The following is a 16,376-nucleotide window of genomic DNA, read 5'->3' as shown; positions in this document are numbered from 1 at the left end:
ACGCCGCGGCGTTTATTAAATTTTTACCAATTACGATGCGGCGTTTATTCGAGGGCGGCGTTTATTCAAGGGAGGCGTTTATTGCAAACTCGTAACAACTCTGAATTTATTGAGTAATTTAAACGCCAATTTAACCAATACAATCTAGTGGTACCGGCAAGATTCTCGGCTGTTACCACGGAATTACGCATCGCAGAAGTTTTGGAGAGAGAGCTAAGCAGCCAAGCTATGAAGTATAGCCACTTTGAACTGATGAATAACATTCAAATTGAGAAAAATAAATTTCCACGACTGGTTTAGATTCAATGTTGTCTTTTTTTTGTAAGGATAGATACTTGAATTTCTTACTGTGGTTATAAATAAATGCTTCGAATAAACGCCGCAATGACGAAAAGGTTGCGGCGTTTATTTGAGGGCGGCGTTTAATGATATTTTTGCTTGTCCCTGCGGCGTTAATTCGAGGGCGGCGTTTATTCGAGGGAGGCGTTTATTCAAGTAATTACGGTAAGCATAAATTAATGCTTGTCATAACCCAGACTTCTTATTTTTCACATCGCCAGCGAGGCTTCGATCACCGAAATAAATCGTCACTATTATAATGATAAATATCATGTTACGCATAAAATACCTTTAAAAAATAGGCAAAAACGGAACGTCCGCTGGGATCAACTTTCCAAAAACTTTCCTTGACATGCAGCAATACTCAGCAATACGGTTGAGAGCCTTTGAAGTTTAACTGCAAATTAACTTACTTTAAAATTCATGCAGCAAAAAGGATGTCATCTTGGAATTTATGCTTACGTAATATTGAACTAATATTGACCTGTAAGTCAGATATATTTAAGTAAAAACATGTGTTTTTAAAATCCTTTGCGTGATCGGTGAATGTGACGTAAGATGTGTAAGATAAATACTAAACATTAATTGGCATAAGAATAATTGACGATATGTTTCAAGTTCGTAAATATGTCATCTGTTATTTCGGGGTTAAACAAAGGTATATTACTATATTTGCCTACTTTGTATTGAATACAAATGTGGCAATGGTTTAAAAGCGAAATACGCGCAATTAGTGGCAAAGTTAAATTATTTTGTCATTTTGTGTTTCCAATATTCGACATTATAGATGCATACGAAAAGAGGGAATATTAGGCCAATATTTTCGTTTAACGTTTCAATGTTGTAAATATGTTTTGCCAGAAATGCCGCAAGCATCTGTAACACCATCAATCAAATTAAAACTCTAGTTTTCCTAACGTTTGATCAACACATGTTTGGATGACAGCAGAACAATTGTTTGCGAAATAAGTAAATAATCTCTTGCAGAAGCAAGCTGTGATATTTGTAGCATAATATCATTATGCGCGTGTTCAGTATTATGAAGTCTCGGAAAGATATTCTTCATACAGACCTCGGAAAGATTTTCTTATATAGACTGTTGATTTTGCAACAAAATGACAATAATTACAAAAATCGCAGGTATTATGAGATTATAAGAAAATTATGAATCGACCGGTGGTTGTCCTTTTAAAGTTGTATAAACTACCATGCAAAAGTTGACCTGAAATTAAACCACCTTGTGTATGTAAACTTTTTGTCTCTTAATGTATGTTATTAGCTGGATTGACGGCAAATTTCACTGCTTTGTCGTTCTGCGAAAATTTCACTGCTGTGATATTCTGTGATTTTGCCACTCTTCGTTCGTGTCTTGTCAAGAGATAAGCGGCAATGAGAACAAATATCGCACCGGCTATTATTCCAACGATCAAAACAATGACTATTGTCAAAGTAAAGTTTCTCGCATCTTTGCTTTTTGCTCCTGTATTGTCACCTTCAGATTTCTCATCACGATCTAAAAAGAAAATTCGGCATGTATTTAATATAATAACACGCTAATTTGCAAAAACAGCCTGTAGTTCTGCAGTTCTATAGCCTGAGCTTTTTTTTAGTCTCGTAGTGGTTGTAAAATTTTAAATTCGGCGATTTTTGCTTTTTAAGCCCACACGCATGAATGGAATGATCAGACTGAAAGTATAGCTACGCTTTTCGAAGAAAGTTATTTCTAGTCACTAGAACCACGGGAGAAAAGCATAACCTTAAACAACGTGCATGCGAAATATAATTGTCATAATTGTCTCGGGAAACATTCAAACTCTTGGGAAAAAAACTCACTATTTCCCTCGGGAGCATACATTAAATGTATCATTATGTAACAATAGGTTAATTATAAAGGTCGTATTTAATTTTGATTTATCCACCGTTTAAGCTAAATGGGCCTGATATACAACCGTCCCCAGTGATGCATGCCTTTAAAGACCAAATACGAAAAATAAGTTTAGGTTGCGGACTGCTAGGCATTCCATTTCTTCATTTCATCATTCACATATAGCCTACGTCATAGATCCGCCATAGCTATACTTCTCCTATTCATGCACGACTGTCGGCGGTACTATGACAATCACATTATGATCACAACTCACCATTTATTTTAAAATGTATCCATTTACTTGAAATTCCTTTTGTTCCATTACCAAAGCCGAAAACTGATACACTATAATTTGCATCGGGTGAAAGACGCCTGAGAACCACAGAATAGGTTACACTTAAAGTGTCGATTTGGAAAGAATGTGTTGCGTTTCTCACATTTACTCTGTAACCAAAGATTTTATCGTATTTTTCCTCACGTTGTTGCACGAGAAACCACTGGATGCCAACTGAAGTTTTGGACAAGATAAGAACCTGAACATTTTTTGGCGCAGGAATCATATCTAAAAGCAGTTCAAACATAAAATATAAAAGTTTGCACACATATTGTTATACCATACAATTTTACCGAATTGTGTCTTGAGACACATTGCACATGACATGTGCCTTGAATCTTCCAGTCGAGTGTCGTAATAAAATCCACACTTTCACCTTATTCATAATTATCTGTATGCTGTACGAATCATATTTGCTTTATTTTTGAATGACTTGTAAAAGAATTTTTTTTATGTTTGGTCATATTTAGCAAATAGTTACAAACTTGAAAATAATCGGTAAGAAAAAATGGCAATGGAGTTGCATAAGTGTTGAATATAAAAACTTTGGTTCTGGTACTTAAAATGATTATCATACCGACCGTCAAAAATGCCACCGGCCATCTTCAGTTTGAAAATGCGATGATAAAAATGATGACGTAATGATTCTGACGGCAATTCAACGAAAAATGCCATATAGAAAAAGCCTAGAAAACTAAAGGTCCCAGGTGCAATCTTGTAAATAAATTATTCATGTTGGAAATTAATATTCTAGATTTATTGAATTTTTTTAATATTCAGGTTAGGTTTGGCATTTAAATCCAGCGGAATCTAGTTGGTCTTCTTCAGTTAGCAAATGAATTAATTTCCCCATAAAAACAATACGCAACATACCTAATGTTGAAAAGTTGTACAATACAGCATAACCATCACTATACTGTGTGAACCCATGTATTGAAAGGGTATGATTTGATTTTAGAGCTAAGTCAGAAAACACGACGTGATTGGTATCATTTGCTGATATGAAACTTAGTTTTCTTTTTCGGCTGGTTAGAATCAACTTGTATCCCAGTAAAACACCGTTTATTTTTGGTTTTGAAGAAATCTTTTCCCATCTAATTACTGCTTCTTTGGAGGTTATCTTTGCAAGGTGAATATTATTTGGCCTTGGAAGTCGATCTAAAATAAAGAATTCTAATCGTTTAGTAGGTCTAAAAAAGTAGGGAATTGATTAAAAAGAGCAGTTTTCAGTGGGTGGATGATATAAATCACGGATACAGGAAGCGAGCCAAATGCCTGTCGCGCCGTAAAAATACTAGCTAACTAATCATTATCAGTCTAAAATTTGCAAACCCGGGCAAATCTTCAATTGCTGACCTCTAGCCAAGGAGACAAATAGTTTGGGTGGAAATAAACTCCCCGAAAGCAAAATTATCATAAATATTAAGTAAAGGCCTAAGGTAAATATGTGATTTGCATTTGAATCGTCAGTGAAGAATTTACCTCTAGAGTTGGATAATAACTCACTATTTCTATTTCACACTTTCTACCAACCACTTATACGACATACCTAGTGACACAAAGTTGTAGAACAGCGTACATCCATCACCATATTTTGTAAAACCACGTACCGAGAGGGTATAATTTGATTTTGGATTTAAGTCCGTCAACACAACGTAATTAGTATCGTTTGCTAAAGTGATGTTCTCTTCACTTTTCATTCCAAATAGCGTCAATTTGTATCCCAACAAAACACCATAGATTGTTGCGTTCGCAGAAATCTTTTCCCATCTAAGCACTGCTTCTTTCGGAGTGATCTTCTCAAGATAAATGTTCTTTGGCTTGGGAAGTCTATCTAAATGACAAAAATATACACCAATATATATATATTGGTGTATATTTTTGTATCGTATAACAATATAATATAACCGTATAAGAATAATTCAATGGTATAACCGCAAAAATTTCAATCCAGATTTGTTGCGCAAATATAATTTTTTGTGTATAACAAAGTAAATTTAGTTATTAACAAATTTTCCAGTTTTCTGACCTAAATGTCCATTATTTCAAACATGACACAAATTGCTACTTACAAGTGACTGAACAAAATTAACAAACAAGCTAGACTAATGAAACTTACTTTCAATGCGAAAGCTCAATCGAGCTGCGTTACATGGCGCTTTACTTGCAGTAAGAAGACACATGAATTTATCGTCTTTGGTAACCCCAGTGACTGTAACACTGCAGGAGAGTGTTTTAAAACGAAGAACTTCTCCAACTTCACATTTGTGTAGGTCATTATTGTTCTTACGAAATTTCACCCTTGTCATATATCCTTGGTTTGGGGAGTTAATCTTGACCGAGCCGGTACATTCCAATGTTATATTGGTGTCTTTTGTCACATATGGGTAAGGTGTCGCTCTGTATGATATGTTTGGTATCAGAGTTTCTTTAAAAAAGAAAAGAATAACCAATAATATAACCAATAATAAGGTTCGGTTGTAGAGACCATTTAAAAGAAAAAGAGAAGAATATTGCTCTTTATTAATTGGTGTTGTTAGTGGAGATCTTGTTAGTGAGATACGTCTTTCCCATTAGAGGTATTGTTAGCAATGGCTGCAATATTTTTGCGGATTTTTGTTAAATTCTCCTCTTTTTTAACCAAACTGCTTTAAGATTCGATCAATTGAATAACATCACTGGGAGATAAAAAAACGATAAAAGTCAGAACTGGGAGGAAAACTAGGTTGTGTATAGGGTAATAATGCCAAAATAAATAATTCGGTATTTTATGTCATAAAGCTTGTAATTTTGACTACAAATTAAAAATATAATTATATATATATATATATATATATATATATATATATATATATATATTATATATAATATATTATATATGTATATATGTGTGTGTGTGTGTGTGTGTGTACAACACTTTTGTATGCAAATATCTCGTGAAAATATCAAATATATTCACGGGTTACTTTCGAATTTATTACGCTTATATTAACGTAACATTACTAACAGTAATTTTTCATATCCCAGTCAACCTCAATCGATATTAATATAAACGATACTACATTGTGGGTTAACGGACTAAAAGCTTTGCAGTATTAGATACTTACGTGGTGTACCTACAAGCTAAATTACTTATCGACTGTCACCATGCAAACAATTACATACAAGAATTATCGATACTAATATTGTTCACAGTTCAAGTAACCTGCTGCACACTACAAAGCCTTCCAAAATGTAACTTACTAAAATGTTCGGATCCTATTGGTCTCAAACATAGGCTGCTGAGGTCTTCGTGAAGCGTCATAGCGGGTTGTAGCTGAATTGTTACAACCAGGAGGATAATGCGGCCTAAAAGAAAAGAGTTTAAACAAAAATTTTATTTCGCAATCCGCGCGATCGATCTGCGATTGCTTTGCGCGGAAATATCCCGAATTCGGACACAACATGGAATATTTAAAGAAAGCGATGACAATTCACAATAATCATGCAATCGCGCGACATTAGCCTTTACATAAACGGTCTAAATGTAGTTACAAATGTATATTCTTTTTCAATATTGTCATTCATATAATATATGCATATATAATAATTATATGCATAAATTATAATTATTTCTTCAATTATTTTCAATAAGTAAATTAGCTTGTAAGTACACCACGTAAGTATTAAATACTGCGAACTAAAAATACTTTAAAATACTTTAAAACTTTTACACAGCTACAACTTACGTGGTGTGCCTACCAGCTAATTTACTTATTGATGTCACCATGCAAACATACAAGAATATTATTTTTAAAACGGATGATCAGGAATTCTATGCACTGGAATTTAGAGCACTTACACAAGTTCCAAACAATGTTTCCCATTTCGATTTCCGTTTGATTAAGTTTGGATCACGCTAATCAGTTGTGATAAACCTGTTGGATCTACAAAATGCACAATAAAGCGCTTTGGAGGTTTCCACAGGAGTAGCAAGAGAGAAAAGGGTTCTATTTAGCTCCATTAGAAATTAGAATAAAATATGTGGCAAGCACGACCAGAATTAAACATGCATGATGACACGACAAATAACTTCTCCTGGTCAAACAAAATAATCTCTAAACCAAAAGTACGGTAGACTAAACAGTAGCTATTAGCCGAAATTATACTAGGGACATGCAGGAAACTCAATTTGACGGGAAAGTTGATTGTATTTAATTAGATACCCGTTTGAATCTGAATACAGAAATGGATAAATTTATAACGTATGGTATATAGGTCGGTTAATGCTAAAAAAGGTATCGTAATTATTTGCCAACGATAATGATCTGTAGGCTATCTTCAAGCAAAACTGGCTATTGTTGGGGTAAATTCTTGCATTATTGTCATCATTAGTTGTACAAAGTGTTGTGTACACGATTCTGTAGTGTTTCGATGCCTCGATTAATATAGTGTCCATAGTTTGCTCTGTCAATGATCTTGAGGTTGTTAAGATTAGTAATGTATGGGCCTGCAATATATGTTCTTTGATGTGAAATTTTTCACTCATTCTTTTTTCTTATGAGGAATTCTAGCTCACCCAATTTCTGCAGTGAGTAGCTTAAATTTGGCTAGTTTTAATATAAAATGGATTTTTAAGTTGTCTTTCGATAAAGGGAGAGGTTACGTAGCGGTTTAGTTACGAGTTACGACGCGAATCGCACGAGGGTTCGTGAAAACGCGTTTGCCAGAACATTTGATATCAATATTGTAGACTGTAGAGCTACATACAATTAATATATGACGAACAAAACACGGAAATTGTATAAAATTCTTAAATAAAAAAGTAACACTTGACTTTCTGCTGAGGGTAATAATTATGCATCATGCAGGTATTTTGAGTATTTCACCAATGCAGGCATTTATAAAGAGCTTTAGATTGCCGTTTACGACAAGCCCTGTTTCATATATGAACGTCGTCGTATAAATTACAAATTTAACGATTATTTGCAGTCATTTACATACAGAGTTGTTTCCCTCCTCAAGCTCAGTTCACATGAAATTTGATGAAAATTAATTAAACCTTCTCTGAGAAACGACATCTTCAAAAAACATGTAAGCTAAATGTTGCTTTTCAAAGCAATTTTATTTCATATTTTAATTAACGATTTGAATATGAAATAATTTGTCTTGAAAATGTTAAACAGACGCTTAATTTGAAATGTCGTATATTATATAAAACAATATTATCATAAGATAATTTAAGCTGATAATCGGATTAATTAATCTGAAGCCTGCTAATGTTCAAAGTCAACAAGTATAAATGGGTTGAATATTCCACTGAAACGCCAGCACAGAATACAACTAGCAATATTTGTAACTGGCATAAGACAAATATAGTCAACCTGCATTTGTTTCCAGTTATTTCGAATTCTTCACAATTTTATACAACTAATCGTCCTTATACCCATGCAGGAACTACTTAATTATGTTATTTAAATTTTTAAGGGAAGCGGTTATCGAACTTCCACGAAAATTTTTGGATATTTGTATAGGTATATACTATGCCTATGGTATGATAAAACATATATGGAGTATGACAAAGCAGCATTTCCGTAAGTCCGTATCTTATTTAAAGAAAATGAGTGCTTACGTCAAAATTCTTCACTTTGAATCATCAATTGAAAACGCTCCAACAATGCAGGTTCTCTTGTATTGAATCAGTGTTAACACCGCACGCCCCCTGAGATAATCATATTTCATTGTACAGGTTGTCTCAAACGAAAACTATTGAAGTCATGCACTCATTGTGAAAATTTGAATGCCGTGTTCACGAATTTCATGAGCCCGTGGAGATTTAATGCAACTTATAAAATGCGAATACGAAAAAGTTGAAGTTGTGAAAATGATTAAATTTAAATTATAGCCTTGTTGTTGCTTCGAAAGAAAATGGTACAGCTGACCGCGGAACAACGAGTGCTTATCTTGTGATATCATATCAACAGAGTGCTTAGGCATTCAAACTCTAACAATTACATTGTTATGGGTGATTTCAATATTTTTCATTTTTTTGAGACACCCTGTAGCCTATATTAATCACGTTAAAATCCCTACGAAATTATAATCCGTGAATGTTCACAATGCGAATATATTTCTTCACGGCGGAATATTATTTAACTTCCATGTTTATACTTACTTTGTACAAATACTTTTGTAGAATGGATAAATAATCTGTTGTTGATAATGAACTTCGTACTCTCTGTTGTTCAAAACCAGTCAGAATAAAGAGAGGTTTTTGTCTTCCGCTTTACTTCAACTTTTACACCGGATGTTGTAAAATAATATTGTCATAACAAGCACCCACGCAGCATACTGATATAAGCAGCATTCTCTCATCTAACGAAATTTCTTTAGAAAAGTTTGACTCTATCGAGGGAAGGTTGGAATAGTTAATATATTCTTTTCAAAAGTTCTTTGTCTCAGGTTATTGAAAACAAACTCCCTAACAGCTGAAGGTATGCATATTTAAATTGTGACAGCACAGGATGTAAGTGTATATTAAGTGCTATTCAGTAAAAAAAATTTACTTGTCAAGATCATCTGCAAGGTAGAACTTCCTGCCTGGCAAATATCAAAAACAGCAGGTAGTGCGAGGCAGCTGGTGTGCGTTTGGCTTTAATACAACCGTCCTCGTGCGACAATAAATTCAGTCAGAGTCTTCAAACAGGGGCGTTGGAAGCTTTCAAAGATTGGGGGGACACCAGCTTCCTGGGGCACTTTTGGTAAATAAAAGTGCGGCTAAAAACATACATATATATAATATATATATGACAAAGCTGCAAGGACACCACTATAGTGTAGTTTACATTTATGCTCTATCAAAATGATTTGGGCACGTGTAAGTATGCTAACGTAGGAAACAAAAAAGGCACCTTCGATTTTAAAATAGTATTTACAGCTACATAGCTTCTCCAAAAAGGCATATTTTGTCTACACTCATACAACAAGAAACATAAATCAGGAGAGTTTATTTGAGATTCTGCCAGTTGCTTGCGGTAAAATAATGTAGTGTCACGTTGAGAATGCAATATTTGTGATGATTTCTGCCAATATCTATATATTCCAATGGATATAGTTCAGGTATTGGATTTAGTTGAAATTCATGTTTTCATGTTTTTCCACTATGGCGCTATTTTTATATTATATCGATTTACAACAAATGCTTGTTTTGGCACAACTATATATATTTCGGTAAATTAAAAAACCACTGACAACATTTTTGGTGGCGAAGCTGATTTCTTTTTGTGAAATTTAGGCTTTTTTGGAGCATGGGAAAACAATGAGATATAACGACTTGTAAAATTATTTTACCATAAATTTTATTAGTGACGTAAAAATTGACTATTCGTAAAACATCCGACACAGTGGCTACTCAAAAGTTGTCGCCTAAAACAAAACTCCGACAATCAAAACAACGATGATTGTTAAAGTAAAGTTCCTTCCGTCTGTGTTAGTTCCTCCTTTATTACTAACTCCAGATGGCCCCTCACGATCTAAGAAAAGAAATTGTTATCAGTAATATTACGTTAAATAATATACCACAAACACATCCCACGACGATGAATATGGCTAGATTTATTGAGACTTTATTCTTCAAAGGGTCTTTGATTAAAAAAAAATGCTTTTCATGTTGTTATAATTTTTTATACCGAGTTGAAGAAAATGTCGTCGTGCGAAAGGCTAATTGTACGTTGTTGAGATGTTAAGCAACGTGATATAGCAGCAGCGGTGTCTCCGCAACAAATAACCTGATTCGATTCTAAAGGCTCGTTTGCGCTTGCAATTTTTGCAGCGATTTTATGTGCGAATTTCTTCTTTTAATATATGAGAACGAGTGAATTAGTTACTGATGTTGAAATAAGAGCTCTTATACATTACTACTCATTTATATCTATCAAAAGAGGTCGCCCGTTTACACTTGCGAATTTTGCTGCTATTTTACGTGCGATTTTCTTCTTTCAATAGATGTGAACGAGTTATACGTTGCGAATGCTCTGATGTAGTTTTAAGAGCTCTTATTTGAACATTAGTAACTAATTCACTCGTTCACCTCTGCATGAAACGTCAGTGAAAAAAAATGATGTAAAATCTTAACGAGACTTATGGGATAAGTGTAATTTGCAGTACATATATTCATGCAAATATACCGTAGGAACAACAGCGTACAAAAAAAAAGAAATCGGTCAGGTATAAGACGAATATATGAATTCCAACAATTCGCCAACCGTCCGCGATGTATTGTGGCCGATGACGAAGAAAATTAATTGGAAAGAACAAAACACTTCATTCATCAGTGATCACCGACAATAGCCATCGCCGACCGTCGGTGACAAACGAGAACCAGGCCTTACAATAGTGTTATGATCACAACTCACCATTTATTTTAAAATGTATCCATTTGCTTGAAATTCCTTTTGTTCCATTACCAAAGCCGAAAACTGATACACTGTAATTTGCTTCGGGTAAAAGATGATTGAGAGCAACCGAATACGTGACACTTAAAGTGTCGACCTTGAAAGAATGTATTGCATTTCTCACAATAACTCTATAGCCAATAATTTCATCGTGTTTTTCTTTGTGTTGCTGAATGAGAGTCCATTGAACCCCAGCTGAATTTTTGGACAAGATAACAATCTGCACGTTCTTCGGTGCAGGAATTACATCTAAAACAATTCAAGCAATATTGTATAAAATCTTCGTGCATTACGCTAAATCTACTCACGCGATTGGTCAAAATCAATCACGTGGTTTCTTGTTGCCTGGCGACAGATCATGGGAGTAATCATTTTTTCGCAATAACCCATGAAAATCATGGTTTATTAAAAAATGACAGACTGCAACGAAGCTTGGATCTTCAATGCAGCAATCAATAAACTCAGACTGTATATTAAAAGTGTTAGAGACTTTATGTTCGTATTTTGTTTACAGATAAACGCACTTTCTGAGCATACACCTCGTGCAATATTGAAATTTCTCGTTTATTGTATGGTCAGCGCTTGCGTTTATTTGTGAACAAACCACTCACAACAGTCTCTAACCCTTAATTACACAAATATAGCGATGATTCGGGGGTGTCAATCTATGCCAAAAATTGATAGGTCCGAATTGAGAGCAAAACCTGAATTCCTTGCATGTGTAAGCTATCAGAATGATTTAAAAAAACCTGATCTCTTGATATTGAGACACTCGGGGTTGAAGAACCGGCCGGTAGCGAGCGAATGAAGCTACTTTAACAGTATTTGGAGGGAAAGGAAATATCATGTGTATTCAATTAAGTTCATTTAACTTCATTTAACTACCACCAATTAAGTTCATTTAACAGATTTTAAATTTCTACAGTTATGTAACGACTTGGTGTAGCTATGTTACTACACACAACATACCTAATGATGAAAAGTTGAAAAGCTCAATATATCCATCATCATACTGTGTGAATCCTCGTATTGAGAGGGTATAATTAGATCTTGGGGTTAGGTCATGCAACACTACGTGATTAGTGTGGTTTGCCAGAGTGAAATCTATTTCCCTTGTCTTGCCAATAAGCGTCAATTTATACCCCAGCAAAACGCCATGAATTTTTTGGTTTGCTGAAATCCTTTCCCATTTAACCACTGCTCTTTTGGAAGTAATCTTTGCAAGGTAGACATGACTTGGCCTGGGAAGTTTATCTAAGATGGAAAAAATAATGCATCGTAGCTCCTTCAAAAGGGTCTCTCAATATCTTGGTGTCGAAATGATGTCAATTCACCCCACCAAAAAAACATTAAGATGCGATTAGATCAACATTGAGTGCGATTACACGTTATACGCATTTTATGATACTATTTATGCAAACGAAAACAGCTAGGAATATTATTATGCCAAAAAATACTTATCCAATCACAAAATTTGTTTTATATACCACATGACCACCGTGTCCTGAATAGCTCGCACCCGAGGTATTTTCCCTGAGGCATGGTATTCACTCAATAGAGCGGGGTTCTTATGAGGTCGGTATACTATTCTACAGGGTGTATCAAAAAAAATGTCCCAAATGTAAAATTTTCGTTTTTCAGGATATTTTGCAGAATTTGGCAAATTTTTGTGTTCCTAGAGATAGTTAAGACTTATCTGGTATACCTAGGCCAAGTTTGGTTTTTCATTAACAAAATTATGTTACCGGGGGTGGTTCCTTTCCACTGATATTGAGAGGGCTTGCGCGCGAAAATGTGAAGCTGAAATTGAGATATTATTTAGCTGTCTAAAAGTAGGAAAGCTTTTTAATAAACTGTCAAAGTTTCAGGAAAAATAATGCATACTGGGAGCAACGCGCGACCCCTAAAGGTGACAAATATTTCATTGCGCGAAGTGGATTAAATGCATCGTTGATTTTCGCGTGACCGATCTCATGCAAGGCTGTGCAAATGAATAAATTAAAGCGAGAAACTGAACAAAAAGACGAAGCGATTTAATAACAAGATTTTTATTCGTGATGTTAATCCTCAACATTTTCACCATTTCTTTCTAAGCAAACTGCAGCTCGTCTGAGCATGGTAAACACTGAACGGCGAACCATTTGTCTGCCCTGCCTCAAATTATCCATTTCGTTTGAAATTCTTTCTTGCAAATCGCCTACGCTACCACCGGCAAATCTAGGCGAATGGACAGACAAATGGTTCGCTGTTCAGTGTTTACTATGCTCAGACGAGCCGCAGTTTGCTTAGAATGAAATGGTGGACATGCTGAGGATTAATTAACATCACGAATAAATCGCTTTGTTTTTGTGTTCAGTTTCTCGCTTTAATTTATTCATTTGCACAGCCTTGGATGAGATCGGTCACGCGAAAATCAACGTTGCATTTAATCCACTTCGCGCAATGAAATATTTGTCACCTTTAGGGGTCGCGCGTTGCTCCCAGTATGCATTATTTTTCCTGAAACTTTGACAGTTTATTAAAAAGCTTTCCTACTTTTAGACAGCTAAATAATATCTCAATTTCAGCTTCACATTTTCGCGCGCAAGCCCTCTCAATATCAGTGGAAAGGAACCACCCCCCGGTAACATAATTTTGTTAATGAAAAACCAAACTTGGCCTAGGTATACCAGATAAGTCTTAACTATCCCTAGGAACACAAAATTTGCCAAATTCTGCGCAAAATATCCTGAAAAACGAAAATTTTACATTTGGGACATACACATTTTGATACACCCTGTAGTTATAGATCTTGAACTCCGGGTATCCGCCCATGCAATGAAACTTCTTCATGGTAATTTCGTGGCGGATACCCCCTCTTTTAAGGTTTAAAACTAATAATAGATTGCTTCAATTCGAGCATCCCGACTGAATCAGAATTAAGAAAGGGCCGACTTCATTTCAACACTGTTTGCATGAGTAAGGTTGGTGTGGTGATGCAAAAGGGAAGCTTTGTTAAAATTATCTTGGAAAGCAGCCCTCTGCATGCAACGCACGCACATTGTTAACAGAACGAATTTTACCAAATGGCCACTTATACATAACTTACAGGAGTTATTGAAAATCCGCACACGATATAAAATATCGGGGTAAATTCACATGCTCTTCCAAAATAAAGAATGAAATAATTTCCGAGTTTTCTATCGTGCAGGTGAAGGAACATATTACATTTAATATTATAAAAAGATACCCTAAAACTAAGGAAATCATGTTTGCTCTGCTTTAAATTTTCTTGCGAGAGTATGCCGGCACGATAGGCATTTCATTTTTTTTATTTCATCATTGCATAGCCTACGTCATAGATCCGCCATAGCTATACTTCTCCTATTCATGCACGACTGTCGGCGGTACCATGAACAATCACATTATGATCACAACTCACCATTTATTTTAAAATGTATCCATTTACTTGAAATTCCTTTTGTTCCATTACCAAAGCCGAAAACTGATACACTATAATTTGCATCGGGTGAGAGACGCCTCAGAACCACAGAATAGGTTACACTTAAAGTGTCGATTTGAAAAGAATGTGTTGCGTTTCTCACATTTACTCTGTAACCAAAGATTTTATCGTATTTTTCCTCACGTTGTTGCACGAGAAACCACTGGATGCCAACTGAAGTTTTGGACAAGATAACAACCTGAATATTTTTTGGCGCGGGAATCACATCTAAAATAAAAGTTTGCACACATATTGTTATACAATACAATTTTACCGAATTGTGTCTTGAGACACATTGCACATGCGCCTTGAATCTTCCAGTCGAGTGTCGTAATAAAATCCACACTTTCACCTTATTCATAATTATCTGTATGCTGTACGAATCATATTTGCTTCATATTTCTTTATTTTTGAATGACTTGTACAAAATTTTTTTTTATATTTGGTCATATTTAGCAAATAGTTACAAACTTGAAAATAATCGGTAAAAAAAATGACAATGGAGTTGCACAAGTGTTGAATATAAAAACTTTGGTTCTGGTACTTAAAATGATTATCATACCGACCGTCAAAAATGCCACCGGCCATCTATAGTTTGCAAATGCGATGATGAAAATTATAACGTAATGATACTAACGCCGATTCAACGAAAAATGCCATATAGAAAAAGCCTAAAAAACTAAAGGTCCCAGGTGCAATCTTGTAAATAAATTCATGTCGGAAATTATTATAATTCTAGATTTATTGAATTTTTTAATATTCAAGTTAGGCTTGGCATTGAAATCCAGCGGCATCTAGTTGGTCTTCTTCAGTTAGCGAATGGATTAACTTCCCCATAAAAACAATACGCAACATACCTAATGATGAAAAGTTGTACAATACAGCATAACCATCACTATACTGTGTGAACCCACGTATTGAAAGGGTATAATTTGATTTTGGAGCTAAGTCAGGAACACGACGTGGTTGGTATCATTTGCTGATATGAAACTTAATTTTCTTTTTCGGCTGGTTAGAATCAGCTTGTATCCCAGTAAAACGCCGTTTATTTTTGGTTTTGAAGAAATCTTTTCCCATCTAATCACTGCTTCTTTGGAGGTGATCTTTGCAAGGTGAATATTATTTGGCCTTCGAAGTCGATCTAAAATAAAGAATTCTAATGGTTCAGTAGGTCTAGAAAAGTAGGAAATTGATAAAAAATAGCAGTTTTCAGTGGGTGGATGATATAAATCACGGGTACAGGAAGCGAGCCAAATGCCTGTCGCGCCGTGAAAATACTAGCTAACTAATCATTATCAGTCTAGAATTTGCAAACCGGGCTTCAAGCTGATTGCTGACTTAGCCAAGGAGACAAATAGTTTGAGTGGAAAAAAACTCCCCGAAAGCAAAATTATCATAAATATTAAGTAAAGGCCTATTCAAAGGTAAATATGTGATTTGCATTTGAATTGTCAGTGAAGAATTTACCTCTAGAGTTGGATAATAACTCACTATTTCTATTTCACACTTTCTAGCAACCACTTACGACATACCTAGTGATACAAAGTTGTAGAGTAGCGTATATCCATCACCATATTTTGTAAAAACGTACCGAGAGGGTATAATTTGATTTTGGATTTAAGTTAGTCAACACAACGTAATTAGTATCATTTGCTAAAGTGATGTTTTCTTCACTTTTCATTCCAAATAGCGTCAATTTGTATCCCAACAAAACACCATAGATTGTTGCGTTCGCAGAAATCTTTTCCCATCTAAGCACTGCTTCTTTCGGAGTGATCTTCTCAAGATAAATGTTATTTGGCTTGGGAAGTCTATCTAAATGACAAAAATATACACCAATATATATATATATATATATTATATATATATATATTATATTATATATATATATATAAATTAATATAATATACATATATACATATA

General features: G+C 34.8%; 1 protein-coding gene across 2 annotated transcripts; it reads right to left on the bottom strand.

Moving 5' to 3' along the window:
- Nucleotides 1-878: 878 nt before the first annotated feature.
- LOC114544770 lies at nucleotides 879-8,899 on the bottom strand. Of its 2 annotated transcripts, XM_028563299.1 has the most exons (9): nucleotides 8,695-8,899; nucleotides 8,152-8,241; nucleotides 6,382-6,466; nucleotides 5,784-5,888; nucleotides 4,660-4,968; nucleotides 4,090-4,374; nucleotides 3,414-3,698; nucleotides 2,481-2,768; nucleotides 879-1,852 (listed from the first exon to the last, which is right to left on the bottom strand). In XM_028563299.1, the coding sequence occupies exons 3-9, from the start codon at nucleotides 6,404-6,406 to the stop codon at nucleotides 1,602-1,604; spliced, it is 1,548 nt and encodes a 515-aa protein (XP_028419100.1). In that variant the 5' UTR covers nucleotides 6,407-6,466; nucleotides 8,152-8,241; nucleotides 8,695-8,899; the 3' UTR covers nucleotides 879-1,601. The 2 variants fall into 2 exon arrangements, with proteins under 2 accessions (XP_028419100.1, XP_028419101.1); XM_028563300.1 differs by lacking the exon at nucleotides 8,152-8,241.
- Between the last annotated feature and the right edge of the window lie 7,477 nt (nucleotides 8,900-16,376).

The sequence above is a fragment of the Dendronephthya gigantea genome, unplaced genomic scaffold, assembly GCF_004324835.1.
Source record: "Dendronephthya gigantea isolate DGI-Jeju-01 unplaced genomic scaffold, DenGig_1.0 000934F, whole genome shotgun sequence".
NCBI lineage: Eukaryota > Metazoa > Cnidaria > Anthozoa > Malacalcyonacea > Nephtheidae > Dendronephthya > Dendronephthya gigantea.
Note: the sequence above shows the minus strand (reverse complement) of the source record. Positions and strands in the feature narration are given on the sequence as shown.